The sequence below is a fragment of the Fundulus heteroclitus genome, chromosome 13 (genome assembly GCF_011125445.2).
Source record: "Fundulus heteroclitus isolate FHET01 chromosome 13, MU-UCD_Fhet_4.1, whole genome shotgun sequence".
In the NCBI taxonomy this organism is placed as follows: Eukaryota; Metazoa; Chordata; class Actinopteri; order Cyprinodontiformes; family Fundulidae; genus Fundulus; species Fundulus heteroclitus.
This window is the reverse complement of record NC_046373.1, coordinates 29,962,613-29,987,307: the sequence shown is the minus strand read 5'-3', so window position 1 is coordinate 29,987,307 and position 24,695 is coordinate 29,962,613. Positions and strand designations below refer to the sequence as shown.

Sequence of the window (24,695 nt, the reverse complement as noted above, 5' to 3'; positions counted from 1 at the left end):
CTTTCTTTGTACACAACACATATGTTTTCGAGAGACCAAGGACCCAGCAGGTAAGGGAGGAGTGCCATTTTTTTAAGCAGCTGCTTACTCTGAAACTATCTTTGGCATCTTATTAGAGGAGCTTTAGCCAAAAACAAGGATATGAAAGACAATGACAACTTTTTAAGGTCTCGCTCTTACTTCAGACAAGTAACCAAGCCAATGACTAGTGGGTGCAAGTGTGAGCATAGCATGCATAAGGGGGAAAACACAACTGTGCGCAATAGCGACAGTAGTGTAAAATAGTAAATGTGTGACCATGTAGACAGAAGTGACATACTGCTGTTTAAAACATCTATTTAGTTTATCTTTTAAAAAAAAGAAAAGAGAACAACGTGTACTTCAGACTTGTTTTAGGAGACACTAAACACAAAATAAAAATACCTTGACTTACAAAGCAGGACGGGATGGTACTGAAACTTATGATTGTGTCTAAGCCGCAACACTAATGGGAGCGACAAAGACAGATGGCTGTTGTTACCATCGCGGTGAACCCCAATACACTGGACGCAACAACGACAACAGTGCTGCACATTACGCTCTCGGGTCACTTGTTTTCCAGAAATTTGATTGATTATGAAATTGGAGGGGGGGAGGGGGGGGGGGGGGGAATTTGGCATTTTCAAAGCAGTCCGAGATATCTTAGTTTTAAGTCTGCTCCACAAACGACAAAAAACAACCTTGAGTTAATCCAATATTACAGACAAGGAAACAGTATAGAGAATGTCATCATTTCACAACAGACCTCAAGGTTGATCCAGATAAATGGCTAAAGTGACAGTGACAAAAGTTGAACATTTTCTTGTGTCGCATTGCAAGCCTGCATGTGCATGTCTGCATCTACAAGCTCGAAAATTCCCATGTACAAATGTTGCCCGTCGCTTAGCTGGAAGAGGGCAAGCGATTATCGCCTCATCACACAAGTTCCATAGGAATTGAATGGAGAAGGACAGATGTTCTATTCAGAACTTATAATCATGTTACAGGATTTACTCTGAAAAACTGAATCACAATCACTTCAAAGTCAGTGGATGTTTGCAACATTTAAAGATATTTGTCACGAATCAGAGACAGAGGACCCTGACTTCAGCCAGACAAGCAGAGGTTGAAATAAAAGGCGATTTATCAACAAAAACTTGACAGAAATAAACCAAAAATGGGCACCAAGCCAAAAATGGGAAGTCAAAGTCCAGAACTCAAAAACATTCCACAGCCGACAACCTAAAATAAAACTGGTTACAGGCAGGCAGGCAAACAGAAAAACAGGCAGGATCTGACTTACTCCAAGGCACGGAAAAATTATCTGGCAAAGTGGAGTGAACTCAAACGCGTTTAAGTAAGGAGGTGAACAGAGCAGAATGCTAATTACCAGTGACAGATGGAAATAATCAAAGGGAAGGTGGTGACTGAAATGAACTGAATGGTTAGTGACTGATGACAGGGGAGTGGCAGGCAAATGGATTGGGAGAAGAAAGTGAGCTGGTAGATTGCTAGTAGGTGAACTGAGCTGATGCCATAAAGATCTTTGCCAACTGGCACCAGAAAATGCTATTATTGGGCTTTCTTCGTCTGGAAACAGATGCATACAAACATCTTACGAGCGCAGCCATGATGATGTGGTAAACTCGCTCAGCTGACAATACAGCGATCTGACTGGCTGAGCAGCAAAACTCGAATCACGTGACCTCTTGGATCGGAGTGCAACAGTTTAGATTTTTTATCAGCTATAACTTATTAATGTGCAAGTGAAAACGTGGGAACATTGGTGTTTTGAGATCACTACTTTGTGTAGCAACTTATCCCGGTGGAAGAAAGTTGCCCCCTGACAGTTCATACGAAAAGTCATCCTGTTGATTCTGGCCCACGGCCTAGTTGCCTTTGTCCTTCGAAAATGATGAATGAAGTCCGTATCAATAAAGCCGCTCACATCACTAAAATTTGGCTCTCTTCCTTTTCGATCTCCTTAAAAAGATTGCGTTGGTAATGTGCTGGCTCCGGTTGGAGAATAACGTAAAGAACGCAAGATACGCTGCAGCAATTAGATCCATGTTTACTTCCGCAAACAATGAGCACGTTTGCCACGTATGACGTCATCGCGTCCTCTACTGCGCACGCGGGACACTTAGGTGTATGAATGCAGTTCACACAGGAGATCACACACAAGTCGCATATATTTGGAAATGTGAACGGACACGCAAAAAAAATCTGATTTCACAGAAAATCGGAATTGAGCATCAAGGCCTGCAGTGTGAACGTAGCCCATGTGTCACACTGCATTCACAAATAGCAGAGCGTGCACCCAGGTCGCCAGCAGAGCAGCGCCCAACTAAGTCTAAATTCACTACTATTTTAACTATAAGCTTTGTCAAAAAGGAAAGTTTTAACATTAGTCTTAAAAATAGACAGGGTGTCTGCCTGACGGACCAAAACTGGGAGTTGGTTCCACAGGAGAGGAACCTGATAGCTAAAGGATCTGCCTCCCATTCTACTTTTAGAGACTCTAGGAACCACCAGTAGACCTGCAGTCTGAGAGCGAAGTGCTCTGTTAGGAACATACGGGGTAATCAGAGCTCTGATATATGATTCAATTCAATTAAATTAAATTTTATTTATATAGCGCCAATTCATGAAACATGTCATCTTGAGGCACTTTACAAAGTCAAAATCAATCATATTTTACAGATTGGTCAAAATAATTTCCTATATAAGGAAACCAGTTGATTGCTTCAAAGTCCCGACAAGCAGCATTCACTCCTGGGGAACCGTAGAGCTACAGGGAGAGTCATCTGCATTGTACATGGCTTTGCAGCAATCCCTCATACTGAGCAAGCATGAAGCGACAGTGGGAAGAAAAACTCCCCATTAACGGGAAGGAGAACCTCCAGCAGAACCAGGCTCAGTATGAACGGTCATCTGCCTCGACCGACTGGGGTTACAGAAGACAGAACAGAGACACAACAAGAGAAACAAAAAAGCACAGAAGCACACATTGATCCAGTAATCTGTTCTACATTAGATGGTAGTAGCGGGTGATCTGTCTTCTCTGGATGATGTCACAGTTAACAGAACGCCAGACCAGGTGTACCTACTATGAAGAAAAAAAAGAGAGAGAGCAAAAAGCTAAAAGCTGAAATGACAATGTAATGCAAAACTGGAGAACAGTAGAAATCAGTAGAGTGAGAAAAATAGGCCCTGATGTCCTCCAGTAGCCTAAGCCTATAGCAGTATAACTATAGAGGTAGCTCAGGGTAACATGAGCCACTCTAGCTATAAGCTGTGTCAAAAAGGAAAGTTTGAAGATTAGTCTTAAAAGTAGACGGGGTGTCTGCCTCACGGACCAAAACTGGGAGTTGGTTTCACAGGAGAGGAGCCTGATAGCTAAAGGATCTGCCTCCCATTCTACTTTTAGAGACTCTAGGAACCACCAGCAGACCTGCAGTCTGAGAGCGAAGTGCTCTGTTAGGAACATGCGTGTTAAGGGTTAGACAGAACGGACCCACACGCAACCACTCTGAAGAAAGGTTTCTTTTAATTAGGGCAGGAAAAGGATTAAACACAACGGGGAATGTGGTAACCCGGAATAGGGAGCGCTGGAACGTGGACGGGGACGCGGAGCGGGAGGATTAACCCAGGTGACCAGGGAGCGACTGACAAAAGAGACCCAGAGGAGGAAGGCACCAACCGGCGAACACCCAGCCGCGGAGTTGAGGATGAGTCGCAGTGGCCGCGTCCGGGAGGGGAGGATCGGTCGCGGACTCAGCTGGCTGAAGATCAGCGAGGTGAGCAACACTGGAAAGAAAGGCAAACACAGAGAATGGGTTAGCACAAGGGGAAAAACACCAGGGAAGTATTTTGTTTGATCGCGAGGAGACTTAGGAGATTCAGCGGCACCAAGAGTAATGCAGCAGACGATCCGGTGAGGAGTGTTGAGAAAGGCCAGGTTTTTATCTTGAGCTTGATGAAGATAAAGACCAGGTGTGCAGGTGGCAGAGGGTGGTGGTAGGAGGAGCGATGGTTCCAGAACGCAGAGAGAGAGCCGTAGGGAAGGAAGAGACACGAGGGGGAACACAAGACCAAAACAAACAACAGAAAATATTAGAACGAACTGAAGGAATGCAGAACACTCACCCCCGCTGAGCTGCCACCGTAACAATACGGGGTAATTAGAGCTCTGATATATGATGGAGCTTGATTATTAAGGGCTTTGTACATGAGAATTTTAAATTCTATTCTTGAATTAACTGGAAGCCAATGAAGGGAAGCTAAAATAGGAGAAATATGATCTCGCTTAGGTTATCCTGAGCTATCTCTGTAGTAATGTTGCTATAGGTTTAGGCTGCTGGAGGACATCAGGGTCTCACGCTGCTGAGTTATCCTACTGTTCTCCAATTTGCATTGTTTGTTGTTATTTCAACTATTTGTTCTGTCTTTTTTTTTCTTCATAGTAGGTACACTTGGTCTGGTGTTCTGCTATGGGAGGAAGATCATCTGCTATTACCATATAACATAGAAAGGATTCTTGGATCAATGTGTGCTTCTGTGTTGTTTTGTGTCTCTGCTCTGTCTTCTCTAACCCCCAGTCGGTCGAGGCAGATGGCCGTTCACATTGAGCCCGGTTCTTCTAGAGGTTATCATTCCTGTTAAAGAGGAGTTTTCCTCTCCATTGTCGCTTCATGCTTGCTCAGTATGAGGGATTATTGATAACCAATCCACAATGCAGACGATTGTCCACTGTGGCTCTACGTTCTTTCATAAGGACAGAATGCTGCTTGTCAAGACTTGATGCAATCTGCTGGGTTTCCTAAGATAGGAAACATTTTAATGAATCTGTATGATTCGATTGAGTTTGACTTTGTAAAGTACCTTGAGATGACATGTCTTGTGAATTGGCGCTATATAAATACAATTTAATTGAATAGTTTCTCATAGCAGTTTTCTTTTTAGCTTGTTAAGAAAGTGTAATTGTTTGTTTAGCCTTCCTCATGTATTTGTCCACTATACAAACGTGGCAAATTTTTCAGACTGCTGCATCCATCAGGAGGGAATGCATGCCTCGGCACCATTAAAGTGTCTCTCGCTCTGCTCTCTGTTACACCGTCAGTTACTAAATTGATTTTCAGCAGGACCACTGACCGAATAAATGGATGCTCACCACGCAGTAAATGAAACAATAAGTGTTTTAATCACGCTGCTCTTTAAGGGCGTCAGACGACATGGTTTTAATGTGCCGCTGACACAGAGACAAATACAAGGTCCAACACCCCACTACAAAAATATCCTGTTTGTTAACCACGGCTGCTGTTACTATATTCCACCAGGATATCAGCTGATGTCTGTAGATTATATGGCAAATTGTGTTAGCATTTAAAATAAGCTTCGATTTATACTAAATAATTTTGAGTAGCTATTTCTTATTTATTTTATTACAGCTCTGTCACCAAATTTATGTCCGACATGACTGATCTCCCGGTACAGGAGCTGCCGCTTCTAATTTGGAGAACACATCAGGGGAAATATTTAACAGACGTTATCTCTGATTAACAAATATTCAGTATGGTGTGTTGGGAGGCTGTTAGGAGGTTGTGGTGGATGGGTTGCTTCTTTTGGGCTTTGACACCTGATTGCTTCTTCCTCTTGAGCAATCTATCAGCAGCGACCCCGCGCAGCAGAAGTAGCATCTTGCTTATTAAAAATCTGTTAATGAGCCAGGGGGTCGAGATTGGTTTTATTTGAGCCTCAGAACATAAACCTTTTGAAACCATAAAACAGGATTTTAACCAAAGAAGTTCCTCCCCTCATTTGCCACAGACGGCTGTAAACACATTTCACTGATTTAAACACCATAACAGTCAAAGTTATTAGACGATATGAGCTTTAGGCTATATGGCTTGATTGTAGTCCTGAAAAAAAATAACTAACTTGAAGCACTTAGCAATCTGTCTCAACAACACGGCATTCAGAAGGTCAGGGTAAATGAACAATCCCCACCTCCCTGGCATAGGAAGGTAGTGATTTAGCTTTTGTACCTTGGTAAATTGCAGGGTGGGGGTGGCCCCAGAAAACCACGCTGGTTCATGGAAATGGTTCCTGTAGTGGAAGCACAGTTATAGTCACACAGGTTTGGTCGAATATGCCCCTGAATGGTGTTGATTTAGCTCAGTGAGGAGCTCTGAATATTCAGGAGTGCAGCAGGACTCTACGAGAGGGGACGGCTTTGGGTGGAGAAAAACCATCCATCCAATGAAGAATTTATGGGGGGAAAAAACAACCTAAAATGAACTGATAATATGAGGTTCCAGGAGAGACAAGAATGAAGCATAGTGCAACATTGCCCTCTGGTGGCCTCAAATAGCAATCGCCAAAACCACTCAGACGATACTGCTCTTGATAAAATCCCTCCAGCTACACGTTACTGGAGTTCATGTCTGTTTACACATCTAAAATGTTTTCAGACATGGCAATCTTTTTTTACCACATTAATTTAAACCAACACTTATATTAAACTTGTCATTGAAGGATTAACAGTAAGCAAGCTGGCCATCTGCACAGTGCAGCATTTCAGAGCTGTATTTCAGTGCTTAAAACGTGGACTTTGATTAGGAGCTGTGTATTTTATGCGTTGGATGTATAATAGGAGGTTGTGCTTCCAGTAATCATTCTCTTCCCCTAAGGAACCAGCTCCAAGTTTTTGTTCATTAGGTAGACAGGTGGCTTGAAACTTTCTTTTTGAATAAAGCTTATAGCTAGAGCTGCCTCAAATTAGCCAGGTATCTACTTATCTTGCTATATGGGTGAATCTTAATTAAATAAAGCATAATCCAGAAATTCAAAACGTGCTTGTGATTTGATTAAAGAATTGAAATACATCGTGTTCATTGATTACACAATGAGGGGTACGTTTCATGCAAATATTTCTGTTAATTTTGAGAATGACCCCCTTACTGTCAATGAAAGGATAAATTCAGTGTCTCAGAACATGTGAATACTATTTGTGATGAATAAAACCTTTTCAACAGAGAAATGTTGAATGTTATGTGTTAACCGTGCTAGGTTCTACAATTTCCAACAGACAGTCACTGATACCCGCCACGAGGATGGCAAGCAACAAACAGTGATCCCTAAAGAAGCTGGCTTTTCACAGACTCTGGATCCAAGCACATCAATGCAAGGCTTAGTGGAAGGAAAAGTTCTGATTTTAACTTTTAATTTTTGTTCTTACACTTGTCAGGATTCTGCAGGCAGTGCTGTGCAGTTTTCTGTCAGCACTGCCGGCTCTCTGCTTTTCTCTTTCACAGGTGATTGTAGTTGACAGGTGGGCGTGGTGCACACCTGCGGCTCGTTCGGCAGCTCAGGCTGGAGCATAAAGTCAGGGCTCAGTCAGCTGGAGGTAGTGATGGGTCGATGAGGCGTCATGAAACGTTTCGACACATTGCAACTCTGTGCCGATACTGTGCCGATACTGTGTCACTGAATACTGACACCTGCTGGACCTTAAAAATCACTACAGGCAACCTGGTTGACAGAGTTAACTGACACTGATTTGATGACCAAGTATACACAATACAATTTAAATAATTGTATGTTGCATTGTATTATTTTATATTTTCATTTGAATTAAACATATATTTGATTTTTTTTAGATACAGTCAATAAATAATGTGAAGGAGGATGCTTGTGGACTGGCTTTTTTATTTTTTTTACAAATGGTTGATCGGGCGCTGTGTTTAGTTACCTGACTGATATCATCTGTTCTGAAATCGGACATGCTGAGTATGACAAAGGGAGGAAAAACTACTCAGAGTAGCAACTTTCTACTCAGTGTAGATCAGCCGTTTTTTTCTGAAACGACGCTCAGAACAAAGACGCACAGCGCAACCCGCCCAACCAAAAAAGCGTTGCAGAACCCATCCGTCAGTGGTGCGCTCCGATCAGCACCTGGCGCTCACAGAGCGAGACTGTGGTACAACACCATCACACCAGAGTTGCAAAATAATTAAAAATTAACCATTATTAACCGTTATTTTGTTTACAGTTCAGCTTGGATTTTCTTTACTGCGCAGCATAGCTCTGCTGTGCGCGCTGCTGTGCGCGAATGCACACGCGTGCAGCTTAGAGGGAACAGAAACAGTTTGGCGCGTCAGTCAGTTCGAAACAGGTGCTGTATTGGTCACGTGACCGAAACAGTTCCTGTATCGGTCACGTGACTTTTCCGTAGCAATACACACATCGACACGGGTTTCGCTCTATGAGACCGACACATGCGCCGACGCATCGGTGTTGCCGGACCCATCACTAGCTGGAGGACACTAGAGTGTTAAACCGTTATGGTACACCTCAGTGGCCACTGTCTCTCGACAGTTAACCGGTCCAGCATTAACTCATGTTTCCTGTTTCTCACAGATCACCATATGCTCTGGATCACTCTCCAGACGCTCATCTGAGTTCTGAAGCCTCAAGTTAAGACCCTGGATCCTCATCGCTCAGATTCTGCTCTGGCACTCCCCTCGAGCCCCCTTGGTGTTACCAAGCCGGACAAGAGTTCCCCTCTGCATTCTCCCTGGTTCCTTCAGCTGCTTACTGCCACTGCTTCCTGCTCTGGTGCTGCTTGGATCTCCGCCTAATCCCATCTACCCGCTCACCTGTCGCTCAGTCACCTAGTTCCACCTTAGAGAAGAGCTCCACTGAATCCTTCTTCTGCTCCACTCCCCCCGGCTAGGTTTCCTGAACCCGGCGCTAAGCGCACCTCACGTTGCGGCTGGTTTCCCTCCTCAGCCCCGTTTAACCTGTGCCTCTCTTCTGCAGAGTTTGGGTCCAGGTTCCCCGATCACTGTTAACCGCTCGCTCTGTGATCCTCCCTCTCTGATACCTCCGTGCCTTAAATAAACATCTTAAACTGCTCTCTGCCTCCCAATTGTGTTCTGCATGTGGGCCAAACACTTAAAAACCATGACAACACTTGGCAGACAGTTGTTACCAACAGCAATATTGTTTGTGTCTCCTTGCTGTCCCTTGAACATCCACACCAGTCAAGGCAGATGCCTGCTTCTGCTGGAGGTTTCTTCATGTTTCCTTTCCATAGCTGGCCTCTACTTGCTGATGAAAGAGGATTCTTTTGAAGTGAATAATTGACACAGCAGCCAACTGACTTCTAATGAAGTCAGTTGGCTTCATTAGACAAACAACCTTTTCATGAACTGGCTTGAATCAGATTACTTGGAATTGAGTTTGACTAAACTGTACTCTTGTTTTTGGTTTAAAGGTGAATGTGACTGGAACTGTCTCATTGAATGTTAGAAGTTTATAAATAATCTTGAATTTAAACTGAATTACTGCCTTGCTGCTTCTTTGGGCTGTGCCTTTGAAATATTGGCCTTGTCGTGTCATTCAGGGTTAAGTGGTTTCCTAAAAATGTAAATCTAAACCAATGAAGAGCAGCAGTAATCCATCAGAAAGCATCACAGTCAGTAACACATTCATTGATTCAGAAATCTAATTATTGCTTATCTAAATTTTATTTATGGGCCTTTAAGCTCAAAATGGGACTAAATGTGAACAGCCATAAAAACAGTGCAAAAAGCTTGAACAAAATCTTGATTTTTACTGTCACTCCCTATGAAAGCAAAAGCTACCCTGTAATACTGATCAACAAAATAAGGATTTCCTAAAATGAATGTTATTCAAAGTGCTTACAGATATTCTTTAAGAAACCCTAAACATATTTATTACATTAAATTATATAGTTTGGTAATTAGGTAATTTTTGAAGATGGCTTGTTGCACTGGACTTTACTTAATGCTGTCAAGATAAAGGAGCCTAATTACAAATTCCTGTCAGACCGTTGACTCGTTTCAGAAAGTGAGATGATATCATCCCCATTTTATATTCTTTACACTGGCTACCAATGGAGGTCAAGATCCGCTTTAAAATTCTCACACTAACACATAGGTCACTAAACCACCAGGCCCAAGACTACTTATCTAATCTTCTTACAAAATATACCGCTGCTCGTCCCATTCGTTCAGAAGCTCAGGTTCTGTTAGTTGTTCCACGTACCAGATTTAAAACAAAGTGGGGCCAAGCCTTTCAGTTTGTGGCACCAAGGCCGGGGAGCAATTTATCTGTCTGTCTATCTATCTATCTATCTATCTATCCATCTATCTATCTATATCCTTCTGTTCTTGCTTTATATATATATATATATATATATATATATATATATATATATATATATATATATATATATATATATATATATATAGACATACACACACACACACACACATATTCAATAAGTAAGATGATCAAGAAGTCAATGTGTTATAGTAACCAAATTAACTAAGGTGGACATACTATTATTTAATTACTCAGACTGATGTTTTAAAGTCCTTCTGTTTTTGCTTTATATATATATATATATATATATATATATATATATATATATATATAGAATGAAACCACTGCATTTCCTATTATTCTTAATACATAAATATGGGCCTAATGAAAAGTATGTTTAATACTTGCTTAAAGGTTATTTTCAAAAGACAGACAGCTTAAAGTCGTCCGAGCCATTCAAATGCAATTCCATTACCCTTTCATAGGTGCGTCCTTCACTTGCATAGGACCACCTCTTTTCTTCTTTTCCACACTATTCTTGCAACTTGCCAACTTTCACCAATAGATGGCACTTCATAAAAACAAACAAATCTATTGTCATTAGTATTCAGTACCAAGCACCGTAAACTTTTAGATTTTGAATCATAGTAATATGATTATAATATGCCTTTTTAGCAGTATTTTACTCACCATTTATTTATTTATTCTGCTTGGTTTGTATTCATACTTTTTTTGTTTGTTATCACAGTGCATGTGCTTTTTTTTATATAAAAAGCCTGTTGTGGTGCTGAGTGAATGCAAAATTTGATTGGCAGAGATATGCCAATCAAGTATCTAGTACATGTCCAAAAAATAGGATTGAGTTTGACTGTTTGTCTATAAACATGTTGAAACTCAGTAAAGATTGGTCAGAAAACAGTATAGCTAAAAGTTTTTTTTTAAGTATTTCAGTGAGTTATTTCCCTTTTTAAATTACAGATTGGCATTGTTCATAACCGAAATCACATTAACTCTTCACACAGCCAGCAAAACAGATGTGGAATAGCCTGAATAATTATTTATTGCTTTAACAAAAATCACATCCAATGACCACTTTTTACTAAATGCAATTAAGAGCAAATGTCTGTATATCTGATTGAGCGAAATGACACTGCTATACTTTTAAACATGTCACACAACCTGTGTTGTTGGTTGTTGGTGGTGAGCCTGAACAGCAATGGTGGGTTCATGCTTGACATCTCCGATTGCTATTTGGCTTACCAATCTTTCCTTCTGAACCAGATCCTCTTGAGCACCTTTTGATTTAATCAGATTCAATCAGAATGACTTGAAGAAATGCTTTTGCATTCTGAGGCATTAAATACTGCAAGTTCTGCTGTAGATGCAGCAATTTCAGCTTGCAATTCAAGATTTTCCACTGGTCTCAATGAATCAGGCTTTTCCTCCATGATATGGGGTGCAATAAGTGCAACCTTTCCTGCCCTAGCTTGAACCATTTGAAGCTATAGCGGTTCTTGCAGAGGATCTGATGCTTTTGCTTGACCCTTTAGACTCCATTAGAAACACTTTCATGAGGTTCTATTTCAAACTGTTAATTTTCAACACCATTTTCATCAGTTTGAACCATACCCTCATCTTCAGAAACTTGCTTTTTTTAAACCAAAACATTAAAATCCATTAACACTACTAATTTTTAATTGAAAGCATATTTATTTTTTATCAAACTCATCCTTGGACAGATGACTCATCAAAGCTGCAGGCTGGGTTTTAGCATCATTAACAAGAAAATATATATATTTTTTTTTTTCAAATGTAGCCTTTACCTCGTTAATAAATTAAACATCACTCATCAAGCCCACAATTGTCTCTTTAGGTTGAGAAGCCTTCCACATTTTAACCTCTCATTTTGTAAATGTACAATTTTTTCCCCCCATTAGTCCTTTGTCAGTCAATTTAACAGTACCTTTTTTAACAGTCGGGTTTAGTTCTGAGGATACAGCCTTGAGTTCTGATTCAGACTCAGCCAAAGGTTTTGGATCAGTCATAGTTTTCCTCCATTGTTATTTTTTACACACACAGATGGTTACCAGTTTAGAATGAATCGTCATAAGAGTCGGTCAGTAGCCAATGTATAGGTCTTTTCTCTGCTTAAGTGTGCACACTTTCATCATGAATGGTTGGCCGGCTTTGATGTACAGATGACCAGGATCAGCTTCCACCGCGCGTAGCCACGTCCAGCCGCACCCACACGCAGAAACCTGAGGTGAGTTCCACCTAATCCATTCCTGCATCGTCTTTTCCAATCAGAGAGAATCCAGGCTGTCTCTCTCCAATAAGGAAGTTGTATGACTCAGGTGGGGGCCAAAACTTCTTTTATCCACCACTGGTGCTGAGTTGACAGTTGTTCTGACGCGTGCACAATACGCGTTCTTAACCCACACCTGCTTGTGATAGAGTGATGCCATTTATTCTAGTTGCACTTGCCTGCTTTTCCACTCTCCATAATCCATTTAAAACGTCTTTGCCTCTGTCCGACTCCCATCTCAACACACCTGAGCATGATTGAACCAGCATTAAACAGAAAAGTAAACAGTGACAGGTAGTGTTTCTACTCCCTCTTGTGGCGACATGTTGTCACAGCACTAACAACAACAAGATGGCTCTAACAGACCCATTGTGAGACCATATGCTGGTGCGGTTGACCCTGGGTTCCTCCTAATGCAACACAATGCTAGACCTCATGTTGGTGGAGTGGGTCAGCAGTTCCTGCAAGACGAAGGCATTGATGCTATGGACCGGCCTGTTCTCCAGACCTGAATCCAACTGAGCACATCTGGAACATCATGTCTCGCTCCATCCACCAACGCCTCTGTATCACAGACTGTCCAGGTGTTGGTGGAAGCGTTAGTCCAGGTGTGGAGGCCACACACGCTACTGAGCCTCATTTTGACCTGTTTTAAGGACATGACATCAAAGTTAGATCTGCTTGTAGTTCGTTTTTTCACTTTATTTTTATGTGTGGCTCCAAATCTAGACCTCCATAGGTTAATACATTTGATTTCAATTGATCATTTTTGTGTGATTTTGTTGTCAGCACATTCAACTATGTAAATAATAAAGTATTTAATAAGAATATTTTATTCATTCAGATCTAGGATGTGTTATTTTAATGTTTCGTTTTTTGAGCAGTTTATATATATATATATATATATATATATATATATATATATATATATATATATATATATATATATATATATATATATATACTAATTTTCATACTTTAAATGTACAACCAGGAGTGGGTTAAAATAAGATAAGAATAAAGCTTAATACTAATAATACAAATAAAAATATCACGTATGGATGTGTCTATGAATATATAATTTTTATTTGTATTATTAGTATTGACCTTCCTTCCTATCTTATTTTAACACACTCCTGGTTGTACGTGCAAAGTATGAAAATTAGTATATATTGGTGGTTGTGTGTGTACACGTATGGATGTGTCTATGAATATATAATGCATCTTTAATAGTAAACTATGTTGCCAGACTCCCTGATATATTAATTCACTAAAATGTGAGCTGATATAAAAATAAATATTATAACATCATAAAAAGCAACATCAAATTGACATATGATCCATTAAATGTCCTCATTTCTCTGCTTTTAACTTCACTTTCAGGGTTTTTTTTTCTTGAAAGGGGAGTCTCTCTTCTCCGCTGACCTTTTCTTTTCTGCATCTTACTGATGCACGGCAAAAAGACCGCAGTAAATGTAATAGTGAGACTGCTAATGTAAATAGTTCTCACTTACGCTGGCATGTCCACAAAAACAACATTTAGGTTTAATATAAACCCTTTAATGTGCCCTTTAAGGGGAAACCAATTATTTTGAGGAAAACAACCTTAATGCCATTTCCATATTAGGACCTTCTGACAGAAGGTCCTGGTCTAGGGGTAGGACTTTCAAATCACCCTGGGATTGTCGAAGGGCGAGGTCGAAGCAGATTGTTCAAATGGAAGTGCAACGGTGGAAGAGAGCTGGAAAAAAACTGTAATTAAAGTTTTATATATTACCTTTTCTGTCTCCGACAACTGTTGTGTAATTGGTCACGGTTTCGGATGGGTGGAGTTAAGTTGGAAAGGCTCACGTATCTGTCGAGCTGAGACATTCTATTCACTCCGTTGAAAACTGGTGGTATTGAGCAGTGAAACTTGGCAATGTTTTATTCTGATTTGTATAGCAACAATTCACATGTCATCTCAAGGCACTTTACAAAGTCAATCGAATTGTACCGGCAGATTGGTCGAAAGGTTTCCTATCTAAGGAAACCCAGCAGGTCACATCAAGTCATTAACAAGCAGTATTACCTCCTGAAAGAGTGTGTGGCCACGGTGGACAGTTGTCTGTTTTGTACTGGCTTTTCAGCGATCCCTCATACCGAACATGCATATTCACTTGCAGCATTTCCCCTACCTACGGTGGGTACAACCCCACCGAGAAAATAATGGCATCATTAAGGAATTAAATGGCTGTATATGTTATCAGTCAATTTTATTAATCAGCCTTTCTAATTAGTGGCAGAACACATTAGCTATTTCTCTCTCTAAAAGGTTGCTCCAACACTTTCAACTCTCTGCCTGACCTGATAATTGTACAATTTCCAAAACACAAAGATGCGCATATGCTACAGCTTTCTCTCAGGTTGGCAGATGACTTTCTCCTGAAGTCTGAATAGTCAGAGCCAAAATGAACTTTTTTCTTGTTCTTGCCACTTCGAGCAGCGGCGGTGTTGCAGCAGGCTTCACAGCCAGCCATGCCCAGAGAGAATGTCTGATTCCTGGCCCCTGCTGACTGTCACCACTGAGTGGAAGTTAAACAGGTATAATTAAGTCACATGACATCTAATGGATCTTGTTTGATTTAAATGAGTGTTTAATTTGTCACTGAGAAAATTGATATGGTTGAGATCAAAGTTAAATTTCATAATGGGATAGTTTTATTTAATGTGCACAGCAGGAGAGCAAATCTGCAAATGAATCATTTTCTCATCCTTAACACACGCCTGCGACGACAGATCAACTGCTGGAGTTCAGCAAGGATTATATGAATAAAAAACAGAATTGAGCAAATGCCTGCTTTGTTTTTATAGCTTCACAGCTCTGTTTTCACACAGTCGCTAACGTGCGAGGCTACAAAAGTTACAGCAAGGTAAGGGCGGGAACAACTGATTCTTGCGTTTGTTACCAAACACAGCAGGAGAGGCAGTATAGCCAATCAACACACTCAAAGCTGGTGTGTTTGGTGAAGCAACCGGAGTGGAGGAGAGGCAGGTAGCCTCTGTGCAGACATTGTTTTAATCTGTTCTCAGAATCACCTTGGTCCACATACTTCTGAGCACCAAACCCTTCTAAGCCAATATACTAGTCTGTGAGCAGAGTTAGTTCCTTGCAGAGGCGAACTCCAAAATAGCTTACGAACCCAAGACTAATCAAATGTGAAAAAACAGCATTTACCACAGAATGAAAAAAATATGTTTATAGTTAATTACTGGGTGCGATTTGCTGGGGGGGATGGGGGGGATTTACCCCCCTCTGTTTGTGATGCCCCCCCCTCTGGTCATTCATGTTTCATGTATTTCATGACGCCCCGATGTAAACATCGGGGCGTCATGATTAGTCATTTAAACATCATAGTCCAGAGTTTAACATTTGGCACTAAGGTGTCTTTATTCCAATTCTCAAAAGTGCTTGAAAAATAACAAAATAAAAATATTTTTTGTACAAGCATGTATTTTATTAGTGTCATTTATTGCAAATTTGCATATTAAAATGTCCAAACAGGCTATTACACTTTCAGAAATAAAAGGATAAAACATGCGATTAATTTGCAATTAATCTCGAGTTAACTATCGACATTATGTGATTAATCGATTTAAATTAAAAATTTTAATCGTTTGATAGCCCTAATATAAATACATGATTTGTGTCCTTCACATTTGTTAATTTAATTTTTTGTTGTCTGTTTTTAAAGACTATTAATACGTTTTCTGCTTGAAGCGGTAAAAGTAAACTAATACCCACTCCTGAGTTCAGACAGTAGATGGCGTAATTTTAAAAACAATAGTCTAACCTACTGGATCTAGCTATTTACCTGAAAGAGCAGCTACTAGCTAACCAAGTAATGAATGAGAACGTGTGGCAGCATGAACGTAAAAGTATTTTGTCATATTTCGGCCCGAAAAATCAACAGAAAAGGTCATGAGTAGATGACGGTACAAACAGCCATGGTAATGTTACAGGACAAACTTTTTGTGGATGATGAAGATTTGCAGGCAGCGTCACAAGACAAGAAGCAGCAGCAGCCGATTTCTCCACCCTCTGTCCCAGGACAGGTTACACGCTGTCTCCAGCCAGACAGCATGCAGGCCACATAACCTTATGTTCATTTATTAAACACTTAAAATGATACCGCCCCCCCCCCCTGTTTTTTTTTTTGCAAATCGCACACTGGTTAATTATGAAACAATTGAAAAACAGTAAAATAATTCATTGCCAGTGTGATTATATCCTCCTGATACCATTTTGAGTCAGTGACAGAACAGCTACACCATAACCACCAGTAGGCCGCTGAGAATCCAGACCAGTGAAGAAAATGCCCTTTGACTGCAAATCAAATCATTGCCTGATCAAATGGCATCAATCAGAATGAATGGTGCCATGCAGTAGTCTGAAGGTAGTCAGACACGAAAAAGGAATGTCTGAATCTACAAACCCTACTTTTTGACCTCAGACCAAAATTTCTGATTGTTTCCCCAATGCGCATCGACTATAAGGTGGAGAGCTTGCAAAGAAAATTTAGAAAGAAGCCTATTTTATATATCACAAAGAAGCTTTCCTCTGGTGCAATTTGAACAAATTGTGCAATAGAATTATAGATACATTTGATGCCTTAAGATTGTTTCTAGGACCACTTGGGGTCCTCTGAGAAGCCTGAAGGTTCACCACTGGTCATGACTTATTTCTCACAACTTAGAGGGGGTTCTGATCCAGCAACTGTAGAATTTTAATGTATCCCATGAGGTTTTAGCTGCAGGCAGCTTGATATGTGATTCCATCGATAAACCTACAACTATGGAAGCACATTAAACCTGGTAAGATCTGGTTGGTTGCTTTGGTCCCTGGGCGTAGTTCTGGTACAAGCCCACTGGTGTGCAGGCTGTAGCCCGGGCAGGCATGTCAGCACCAACATCTGCAACAGACCTAAAACCTAAAATAATGTTTAGTAACTCTATAGGTGATTAATATTCCAACCCTCTCTTCTGTGCCATCGTTTGGCCAGGCAATGCAGACCCCTGCCAAAACTGGGACAGTATTTCAGTAACTCTTAGGATGCCGTTGGAATGCACGGCGCATTGCTGTTTGGTACGCAACCCTGCATAGCCTCAGAGGAACTAGGCCTCCCATGATGACCCTTCTACCTGCAGAAAGGGCCAAGATGCACACTTTAGCATTTCAACTGGACCACAAAAATAATGGAAGGCAGTGGTCTAGTCTGAGTCACACCCTCCAACCAGCAGAGGGAGCCCTATTCTAACCCAGTAGTTGCATGAGAAGACTTTCCAGTCAATGGTTTACAGTATAGGGACTTACCATAATAGGAGATGACATTTAAACATTAATACAGGAATGATTGGCAGACAGTAATCAAGTTTACACTTTATTTGTTTTAGTACAACAGTTTAAGTCAAATAGCCACTTTTTGTATGGAAATGCCAGAAGTGTATTGCTCATATGCATTCCATGTGTAGACATCTGCTCAGTGATGTTGGAGGGGGGTGGGATGGGGTGGGAGAAGACCTCCAGTTGCATGATGGACATGTTAATTCACAACAGCAAGAAGTCATGTGCTTTAAGTCAACCCCATATATTTTCTGTTTTGTCTTTTTTACAAAAGCCAAGAATCAACAGTGGCACAAGAAGCAAAACCTGCAGGGGAAAAAGTCAGCAGAATCCAGGAGCCAAGCTGCATGTCCAACGCCAACACCTCGATGGAAACTTGTGCTACTTTTCAAATATACAGTAAGTGCCAAGAACAGGTGCGGTTCACAGACATTTTTCAAAACCCACTATGAAATAGGTGGTGGTAAAAGACCAATGCATAGAAACATGCTGCCCGAGAGAATAAAAACCACACTGCTAATATCCAAACGGAAAAAAAGCACTCAAGCTGCACTGACAAGCTACATGATGATTACAGCAGACTGGGAGGGGTTATCCCCACGTAGAACGAGCTCAACTACACTTATAGCAGGAGAGTTGGAGAGAGTCACAGAGTAGAACTTGTATGTCAAAAAGGTGGGTAGTGAAAAAACAATACTGGCAGAACAAAAAATAAATCAATCTTTGGATACGTAAAAAACCCTATACAATTCCCCAGGCGTTTCCACTCAGTCTTCCGAGGTGCCTTCTGAGCCGGGCTCTTTGACTTCCTTGTTCTTCCTCACCTCTTCCAACTTCTTGTCCTAGAAAGAAAAGAGGAACGAAAAAAGAAAAGGTCATACTAAGAAGCACATGGCCGTATGCACGCCTGTGAGCCGTCCTAACCAACCTTCTCCTTGAACTTCTCATTCATGGCTGCCATAATTGCTGTGCGGTTCTCCTTGTTGGCCTCCATCTTCTGATTGAGCTTCTCCTCAGCCATCTTGCTGAAGTTGTTGTTCTCCTCCATAGCTTTCTGTAGCACTTCCTTTTCATGCTCTCGCTTCTCAGCTAAGTGCTTCAGAACCTCAGCTTCATGATTCTGATGGCAGAGAGGGACATCAACTTATATCCATAAGCCCATGAGATGACCACCAAGCCTATTGTAGTCTTATTTTTACCTTGCGCCTCTCTTCGGCAGCATCCAGCTTTCTCTGAATTTCCTCGAGAGAGAGGTCCTTCTTTTTGGGAGGAGACAGGGGGAACTCTCCTTTGGCATCAGGGGCTGGAGCACCCAGGATGACTTCAAATGCCTGGCCAGATGCCCGCTTGTCAAGCTCCTTGACCTGGATATCTGAAACACAAGACGGTATTAAACACCAACAGGGTCCACACCAACCTGAAGGTAATTTCCTTTAAAAACAAAAAAGTAATCAACTTACCTTCAGCTGATGCCATCTTGAACGCGTGTGCAGGACGGGTCACCTGAAAGATAACAGATTACATTATTCAGCCAACTTCTTCAGGTATCAAAGCTGAGGCACGCAGCAGATTGATCGATTGCCAGGAAGGCAACAACCCGATAACTAACCACCCGTTTTCTACGAGATCAGACGATTTTATGAAGGATTGCAGCACAAAAAAAAAACAAAAAAAAAACATGCTTACCATGAGTTCAGGCCTTCTGAATTAATTCACCCAAATTTAGTCAATGACTCAATTACGGCACATTTGGGCCCCTACGAAAAAGGTCTCCGGTGGATTGTTTTAATCGTTTCCAGGGGGAAAGACGCAGGCGGCTCAATGGCGACACCTGGTGGCACACTTGGTGTCGGCATGAAACCACCGCCCCATCAAGCCACACAAGGCAGGCGTTCACCGCCGACGTGTCGCGCACGCGCCGTTGTTTATGCTCCAACATTCAGATCGATGAGCGACAGATCGACCCGACCCAGACCCGGAGAAAGGGAGGGAGGCTGCTGAATGAGCACCCGGGGGGGGGGACACCGCCGTGTTAATTGTTAATGAGACAAGTCCCACTTTGATGAAACAAAAGACTTGAGATCGGGGTGTGTTCGGAGCCTGTAAAAGACACTCGCGTATACGTAAACAAAAATTACATGCACGAGGACTGTGCAGATCCAGGGAAAAATCATCATCATCATCATCAGGCAGCACCTGTTCCTTGCACCATGTGTTTGGATGCAACAGGGAGGGGGTGAAACAAAAGCCACAAAGAGATGGATGGCAGAGCCAGCTCGACAGACATCTGCCCTGCTGGGGACATTAAAAACGTCAGGAATCAAGACAAGACAGGATGCGCGCCAGAACAGCTGTCAGCTTTTTTTTTTCTTTATGACACTGGAGTGAATTGAACGAGGATCAGTCTGGTTCATCGGCTTGGAGAGATAGACCCCTCCCATGGTATTTGTGAGGGGGCTAACTGCTAGCTCAACTTCTTTGTTTACTCTTCATAAATGCAAAGAACCACGAGGGAAGAAAACCCCCCAACGTAAAGATGAATCAGATGAGGGTGTGTTTTGACGACAGCCTAAACAGATGAGACTGTCAAACAGCTGTTTTTATTTTTTTTAAATCAAGCCAGCAGAGCGTTAAACGCTGCAGAAAAAACTAAAAGCAACCGTCTGAATTCGGTTTACCGGGGTCACGAGCCGCGTTTGGTAAAAGCTGCAAACAAAGGAGCTTTTTCTGACGAGCAGCTGCAGACAAAGGGCCGCTCAGACGGAGCTTCTCTATGAAGCATTTTTTTTTTAAATAATATATTTTCAAACTGAGCGGGCTAATTCTTAGAAGTATAATAAAAGTAAGTCAGGTAAAAAAAAAAAAATAAAAAAAATTAAACCGTCCAAATGTGCCCCCTCGGTGCCAGCCGTGCCAGTGTCTCCCAGAAAACAATGGGCTGCCAGGTCCGCCAACCCGCCGCCGCAAACAACGGCCGTGTTTGTCCCGCTGTGCCGCCGAAGCGCCAGAAACCTTGGAAGCGACGTCCTAAAAGCCTTAATTTAAACCAGCCTATGCGCCGCCACGACTCAGGCGACGTGACAAAAACAAAGGCACTTTAGGGCGGAAAAAAATGCAATTCTGACAAAAAAAAATTAAAGAAACGCCAAACGACTCAGCGAATGTGTGTGTTTGTGAAGTCTGAGCTTGAGGTGAATCTTCCTACCTAGAGACGGAGACAAAAGGCGCTCTCCTGTCGGGTTTCTGGGCTACAGAGATGCTGTCTGTCTGCCTGCCTGTCACACCCACCTCCAACAAGCTGCGGATGCTGCTGCTGAGCTCCTCTCTCACGGGTTTCACTTCGAGCCTCGGACGCGTGCACGTCCCGCGCGCGCATTAATAGACCACAGCCCGTTGCGTCATGCCGTCTGCCACCAATCGTTGGGCTCCAAACCGCGCGTGGGGGTTGTAGTTTTTAAGGCATTTCCACGCGCCAGAACAGGGTTCTAATCTATTGTTATGGCTTGTTTTTATTGACAGTAATATTTGCATCAATTTGCTGCGGATACGCTGACACTGAAGAGTCCTTTGTGTAAGAAAAACACTGATTCAGTTTATTCTATTCTTCTTTTTTTTTCAATTAAAAGTGCTATTTTGCTTTGTTTTTAATTTGTTTTGGTTTCTTGGGGCAAAGAACCACGCTGACCAATGGTGATTTATCAAGTTTTTATAAATAGATAATTATTTTTATCATTATGTTGAAAATAAAAAAAATCAATGAGTACTTTTTTCTAGTTTTAGAACAAGGAAAACAATCTGATGTTTGTTAGAAAGATTAGCCAACTGAGAAAATAAATAAATAAAAATATCGCAGCCACCCTCATGTCCAACATTGTTCACTATCATATTATTTTGGGATCACAGTCATCAAGATCTGCTGTGATGCTGTAAACTGCCACGTGCAGCTCAGCTGTGGCTTAATGTGAAGTGTAACCAAAAGTATACATTTTCAATAAATTATTTTTCAAACAAATTCTAAAAATATTTTTTTTAGCACCCTTTAATTCATTATGGTTGTTTAACAGCCACTTAAATAGAGCAAAAACAAAGAAGAAGCCGTGGGGCATGATGTGCATTGGGTTCAACAATAGGTTAGATGTGTGGCCAGGGCATCGTTACATTCAAATAGTGTTGTAATGGTAATGATGAAGTGTATGTGTTTTTTGATCATTTGCAATTACTGGTTTAATTTGCACAGATTCTTGTCTTGTTCCACTTTTCTGTATGATTGGATTGAATTGGGTTTTATGACTTGCCTAGAGATGAAGTTTGTCTAAATTAACTGAATAGAACTGAAATCTACTTTTTTCCATTTGTCTTGTATGTTGGTAAGCCACAGACAACATTCCTCTGCACAGATCTATTCTACTCTATTATCTTTTGCTATTATTCTGACTTGATATTTGAAAACTCATATCACAAACAAACAAGGGATAGCAATGGAGAGGAATAACATCTAAATGGTGAGGTTTCATGCTTTTAAAGCTGAGATTGTGATAAATCAGCTATGGGTTTGATTCTAGCTTCCACTTGTTACAGGTTGATGTGCCCCTGGGCAAGGCACTCAACCTCAAGCCGCCTACCGGCCTGTGTATCAGTAAGTGAGTGTGAATGGGTGAATGTAGCTCTAGTGTAAAGTGCTTTGAGTGGTCGCTATTGCTGGGAAAGTGCAATATAATTCAGTCCGTTTACCATTTAACTAACCGAATAAACAATAGGATGGCTTTAATAGGAGAAAATGAAAAAAATGTCGTGGCCTAATTGAGTCCAAAACTAAAGCTACCAGTTTCTTGAAGACAGTTTTGTACAAGCAATATCGCCGTTTAAGAAACTTGGAGAGCTTTTGCAAGTCAGAGTCGGCCAGTACCACCAAGTAAAGATGTGGAAACCAAAGAAGAGTGAATGTTGTTTTTGAATTGAAAGTTATGTCAAAACAAAGCAATGGCTAAAAGGACTGAATTTAGTCCAAATGAGAAACATATTGAATTTTGACATGGAAAATGTGTAGGGCCCCTGCATATAAAACAATGCAAAACTAATCTACTTCCTCCAGCTTCGGCTGTACTCTAATCACCAAGTCACTAAGATCTGCCTGGCCCTGTAATGTGCAACCATTTGAATAAGATCTTGAACCCTGATCGTCAGTGATATAATATATATATATATATATATATATATATATATATATATATATATATATATATATATATATATATATATATACATATAGATTTGAAAAATGTAAGTGTAGATTTTGGCTCTGGAAAAAGATGAGAGTGGGACTAAACTGATTGAGGTACTCCTTGTAATGATGACTCTCATTCAGATGGTTGGTATTTGTTTTGTATAATAAAGATAGCCATACCACATTTTTGCCAAGGTTTTTTTCTGAAGAAATTTCTATGAGCAGTCAACTGGAACCTGAAGTTACTGATCTGCCAATTTAAACATGCAGCCTCAGCAGATGATGCATTTACCACATCACAATTATCAATATCCACCAGGGAAGAATTTAAAGAGCACACTGGTGCAATCCAAAGACCGGTATGCCGGGTAGAGCTCTATCAAGTTACATTTCAAGATGCAAAACCTTTTAAAAAAACGAATAGCTGTGTCATCTCTGAGTCTTTTATATTTACTCAGAAAAAATCTTTGACCCTTTTTGGAAATGCCAAACTTTAGAATAGAATTCAGCCTCAGTAATCACTACATGGATTATTTCATTTCAAACTATTTTTAGCTTAACATTTTCCTGATGACAGCAGACGGCGACCAGTGTTTGTTCTGTCACAGATAGGCTGAGCTAAAAGTATTTGAAGGGAGTACATTTAGATCTATTTTTACCTCTGTTTTGTGTGAATATTGTTTTATTTCAGGATCTGGCACTGTGGTTAGTATCAGTGTTAAAACTGCATTCAGTAAAACGATTCAGCAAAGGAAAAAACAACTGTTTGCTGGATGCGTGATGTGGAGCATTCTCTTCTCCACCAAGTCTAGATCTTTAGCTCATGTCTAGGTCTGTTTGCAGAACAAAACTTTTATTGATGTTTTGCATAAAAACAAAAAAAATGCCAGCAACACTGACATGATCAGGCCAAAAAGACGAACATTTCCAGCTGGAAATGTCAATAAGAAATAAGAAGATTGGTCAAATTAGCCTCATCTATGACTTCTCAAGACAGAGATTTAGTTCCTTTGTAAATTTAGGACAACAACGATTACAGTGAACCTAGTTTAAGATAATGCATAAAGAAAATCTGTCTAATTTTACCTCCTTCAGTCAGAGATACCTTCTTGCCATCTAGATACAATTTATTTAACAACAGAGGCAGGATGACGGGGTTAAAGTTTAGTTTCTGAGCCACTAAGAGACCAAACAATAGAGCTGAATTGGCAAGTAGTTGTGAAATTGGGGCAGCTCAAGGAGAGAATATCTTATTTAAGTGGTAGTCTTTGTGTACATCTTTGAATGAAGCCATGTCACAAAACCATTTGTGACATGGCCTTTTAAAGAGTTGAAAACTTTTAAATATGCATCGATGTGCAAATATGCCCATTCTTTTGCTATCCTAATTTGTTACTGCTGCCTTCAGAACAATACCTGATTTTGAAAGTATGCCATAGGTTTAGATGTTAATGTACTCATAAATTAGCTATCTTTTTAGATATCTTTTGTTTTAGACTGTCACAGTTGACTATATTTTCCCTCTGGGATTATTAAAGTATTTCTGATTCTGATTCTGACAGCACATTGAGTATTCAGTGTTCTTATGCAACGCTAAAAGGCTGCTAGACTGTTCATCAATTATTAACCTG

At 40.8% G+C, this 24,695-nt stretch overlaps 1 protein-coding gene across 2 annotated transcripts; it reads right to left on the bottom strand.

The window, feature by feature from the left end:
- Positions 1-17,866: 17,866 nt before the first annotated feature.
- stmn1a (stathmin 1a) lies at positions 17,867-21,214 on the bottom strand. Of its 2 annotated transcripts, none has more exons than XM_012873702.3 (5): positions 21,129-21,214; positions 19,301-19,343; positions 19,040-19,212; positions 18,769-18,960; positions 17,867-18,682 (listed from the first exon to the last, which is right to left on the bottom strand). In XM_012873702.3, the coding sequence occupies exons 2-5, from the start codon at positions 19,314-19,316 to the stop codon at positions 18,608-18,610; spliced, it is 456 nt and encodes a 151-aa protein (XP_012729156.1). In that variant the 5' UTR covers positions 19,317-19,343; positions 21,129-21,214; the 3' UTR covers positions 17,867-18,607. The 2 variants fall into 2 exon arrangements, with proteins under 2 accessions (XP_012729156.1, XP_012729155.1); XM_012873701.3 differs by having other exon boundaries at positions 21,046-21,203.
- Between the last annotated feature and the right edge of the window lie 3,481 nt (positions 21,215-24,695).

Coding starts and splice junctions, on each gene's coding strand:
- stmn1a (XM_012873702.3), bottom strand. Junction 18,961..19,039: donor CTGCCGAAGAGAGGCGCAAG/GTAAAAATAAGA, acceptor CTCTGCCATCAG/AATCATGAAGCTGAGGTTCT. Junction 18,683..18,768: donor ATGAGAAGTTCAAGGAGAAG/GTTGGTTAGGAC, acceptor TTTTCTTTCTAG/GACAAGAAGTTGGAAGAGGT.